This window comes from Camelina sativa, chromosome 16 (genome assembly GCF_000633955.1).
Source record: "Camelina sativa cultivar DH55 chromosome 16, Cs, whole genome shotgun sequence".
Taxonomy (NCBI): Eukaryota; Viridiplantae; Streptophyta; class Magnoliopsida; order Brassicales; family Brassicaceae; genus Camelina; species Camelina sativa.
The window spans coordinates 6,607,262-6,610,640 of record NC_025700.1 but is presented as its reverse complement, the minus strand read 5'-3'; the positions used below and the strand labels follow the sequence as shown (position 1 = coordinate 6,610,640).

Sequence of the window (3,379 nt, the reverse complement as noted above, 5' to 3'; positions counted from 1 at the left end):
GGGGGGGGGGGGGGGGGGGAGTGGGTGTGAGTGACTTCATGAATGTCGTATCTTAAGGCGGTTAGCCTGATAGGCAGCCAGCATGATTTGTTGGTTACGACCGCGGATGGGGAAAGCACTGAGTTGTGAGCAGATAACGTTCGGAGGTGTGCGGGCTGTTGCGACAGTTGCACGGAAACCCTTGGCTGATGGTGTTTAGTCTGGTCGGAGGACGTGCTGGCCGTGTGGATGGTGGCATGGAGGTCCTTGGCAGTGGGATGGTGTTGCAGGATTCGAGAACGAATCCTTGTTTGTGGGGGAGAATTGTAACATCCGCAAACAAAATAATGTCAATCGACACCAGCAATTTCTGGTTCGACCAGATTGTTTAAATTGTCGATTTGGTTTGGTTTAGTTCAATTAAAGTCTCTACCCTACGTATTAAAAGGAGAGGGACGACTTGAGGGTTTAGAAAAGCTTGTTTTTGTCGCCGTCTGAGAGAGGAAAAGAGAGAAAAGAGGAAGCGCTTGAGAGTTGGTGGTTTTTTAGAAAATTGCTGGCTGTTCTTGAGAGATCTGAAGCTAGGGGTGTGTTGGAAGCTTCCTAAGAGTGTGTGGGCGTCAGTTTGGGACAGAAACTTCTTGCAAAAGAGGTGAGTGCATGACCATGGCTGATCTAATCCTGAGATCTGTTTTTGTTTTGCTTGTTCTATGTTGTTTGTGGTGTTTTCTTACTTGGGTTGATTGTGTTTTGGTTTCCATAGGTTCCTGAAGCTTTTGAGTGAGTTTGGGACGGATTGGAGATGATTAGAAACGGAGATGCAACGTTCGGTTTCGAGCAGATCGCGACTGCGGAGTCGGTGTCGGTCGACACCAAGGAAGAGTGTTGATCGACACTGATAGGCAGTGTTGGTTGACACCAACCTTATCCGACACTTCTTTTCTTGGTTTGATGTGTTTGTTTGTGTGGCTGAACATTGGAATCTCAGTTGCTTTGTGTGTATAGCCCAGTAGATAGGAGGATTGCCTCACTGAGTGTTTATGACAATACTCATGCATCTCTATTTGTGTTTATGGTGAAGGTAAAGGCAAAGTGTGATCGTGGAATCAAGGCGATGAGGAGGAGTATGTTCTAGAGGCGTGATTGATTGTGGTCTAGCTATTGTTAGGCTGCTAGAGTTGAGTTGATAGAACATTGTAGGATGTTGGAATTTGTTATTGACTTTGTTGGTTTAATGGATTATTTATTGTTGGAATCTTTATTAGTTTAATAGTATTGTTTGGTTATTCGCTGTTGTTGTTTGATGTTACGTTGTTAGTGGGTATGAGACCAATAACCATTATATTATAAAAAGAAAAAGCGGGAAGGATTGTTTCCGTACTAATTTTGGTAATCCATTTAACAATGGAAATACTAAAATATATAATATTAATAATTAAAATATTATAAGTAAAACTTTAATTACATCATTTTATTTATTACGGGGATGTATTCAACCTATTATTTTAAATGATTTCAGTTTTTATTGAGTTTTCTATGATTTTGATGATTGGAAAGGAGTTCATATGATTTATTATAAAATTCTTTAAATTTCATTTAAAACCCTGAGATTTTGGATTTCAGTATTTTTCAACCAAAGAAATATTCTCAAATACGTCAAAATCATTAAAAAAAACAAAATCACAAACTGTGCTATCAATAACAGTAAGGGGGGTGTATTCAACTTGACATTTTAAGTGATTTGTGTAAAATTTACCAATTCTATGTTATTCAATCATGGATTTTAAAAAATCTATTAAAATCCACTGTTATTGAACTGATGATTTAAAAATCTACTTTAAAATCTATTAAAATCCACTGTTATTGAACTGATGATTTAAAAATCTACTTTAAAATCCACTGTTATTCAAAACAGTTTTGTGGATTAGGATTCTAGAGGATTTGTTTAGTTAAAAATACAGAAATCCAAATATCATGGTTTTAGGTGGGATTTGAAAGAATTTTACAGAAAATCATATGAAATTCCCTAAAATCTATCAAAATTCTAAATTTACTAAATCCCATCAAATTCTCCAAAATCATGGTTTGAATACACCCCCCTAAATTTTAAAATAGTTTTCTAAATTATTGGTTCAATAAAACAGAATTTTATTAACCTTTTAAAAATCCATGATAGAATAAAATATGATTTGTAAATTTTACCTAAATCAGTTAAAATATTAGTTTGAATACACCCCCTATCTACATTTTGCATATTAGCATTTTGTGCAAGTATTATTTAATTATATATATGTTTTTTATCTAAATGCTACATGCTATTGTATTTTTGTTTATATAGGAAAAAAACTAGATGGTAAAAATCTTTAATAAATTAAACTAGTGTCCCAGATTTCCAATTTTTTTGCTTTAATTGAGTTTCTAATTTGGAAAACTTCCTGTTATAGGAAAATAATTTCGAAAACTCCCTGTTATAGGAAATAGTTTGGGACTAAGAACAGGAAAGTGGCTGTAGTTTAGTGGTAAGAATTCCACGTTGTGGCCGTGGAGACCTGGGCTCGAATCCCAGCAGCCACACTTTTTAAAAAAACTAATATTTCGTCTTTTTGAAAAAAGGCCTTATTGGACCCTGTCAAATAGGCCCACGATTACAGGAAAAAACCTTCCAACTTTTATAACCACTTTTTTTTTTTTTTGTCAACATTATCACCACTTTTTTACTTCTCAACAATTGGTAATGTTATTGTTGGTATTGGTTTAACCGGTTAACCACAAAGCCTTATTACAGAAAAGGTAAACACAAAAACAAACGTTTCCTTCTTTCACACGTCATCATTGTTTATCAATGAGAAGATACATCATCATTTGTACAAAGAGCGTATTTTGCAAGAGATTTCATGCAAGTTAACATGGCTTGAAGGGTTCTCTGATTGCACAACCTCTTTAACCATCTCTTCAATCTCTCTTGTCTCTTTTCCAATCTTCTCCACACAAAACCCTAATGCGCTCAAACTCAATACGACCTCACTCTTGTCCACTTTGACCTCTTCTCCGTCGTCTCCTTCTTGCACACGGAATATTCCATCCGCCACGCTTCTGCAATGCTGGAGATATGTCTCTAAAATCTTCTCCGGCTCGCTCACGGCGGTTGAGAAGCTAGGGTTTGGTGTCTTCCCCAGCTCAATGTCCCATGAGGTGTTGTCGCTCTTGGCCAGTGCCTTTTCGAGGGCGTCAAGTGATTTAAGCAGTGTGATTTCTTCGTATGATTTGGCTAAAAGACCTATGCTCCCTGTTAGACTCTTGAGATCTTTGTCTACGTTGCTTAAAATCTCCTTGCACTGTGGTGATTTTGTTTTTCCTTGTTCTCCAAGAAAGCCTATAGCGTAACCGCTGAATTGCAATA

At 36.8% G+C, this 3,379-nt stretch overlaps 1 protein-coding gene and 1 non-coding gene across 4 annotated transcripts in view; one reads left to right on the top strand and one right to left on the bottom strand.

Annotated features, from left to right (window-relative positions):
- On the top strand, positions 2,482-2,553 carry TRNAH-GUG. The gene has a single exon. It is a non-coding gene; the product is annotated as a tRNA-His (tRNA).
- The window catches only part of LOC104750019, a 4,326-nt gene continuing 3,654 nt past the window's right edge, over positions 2,708-3,379 (bottom strand). Inside the window, exon 4 of one of the 3 annotated variants that reach the window (XM_010471748.2) lies at positions 2,708-3,256. In XM_010471748.2, the coding sequence (XP_010470050.1) occupies positions 2,838-3,256 (419 nt within the window). In that variant the 3' untranslated portion in view covers positions 2,708-2,837. The other 2 variants (XM_019237491.1, XM_019237492.1) reach the window with 2 other exon arrangements.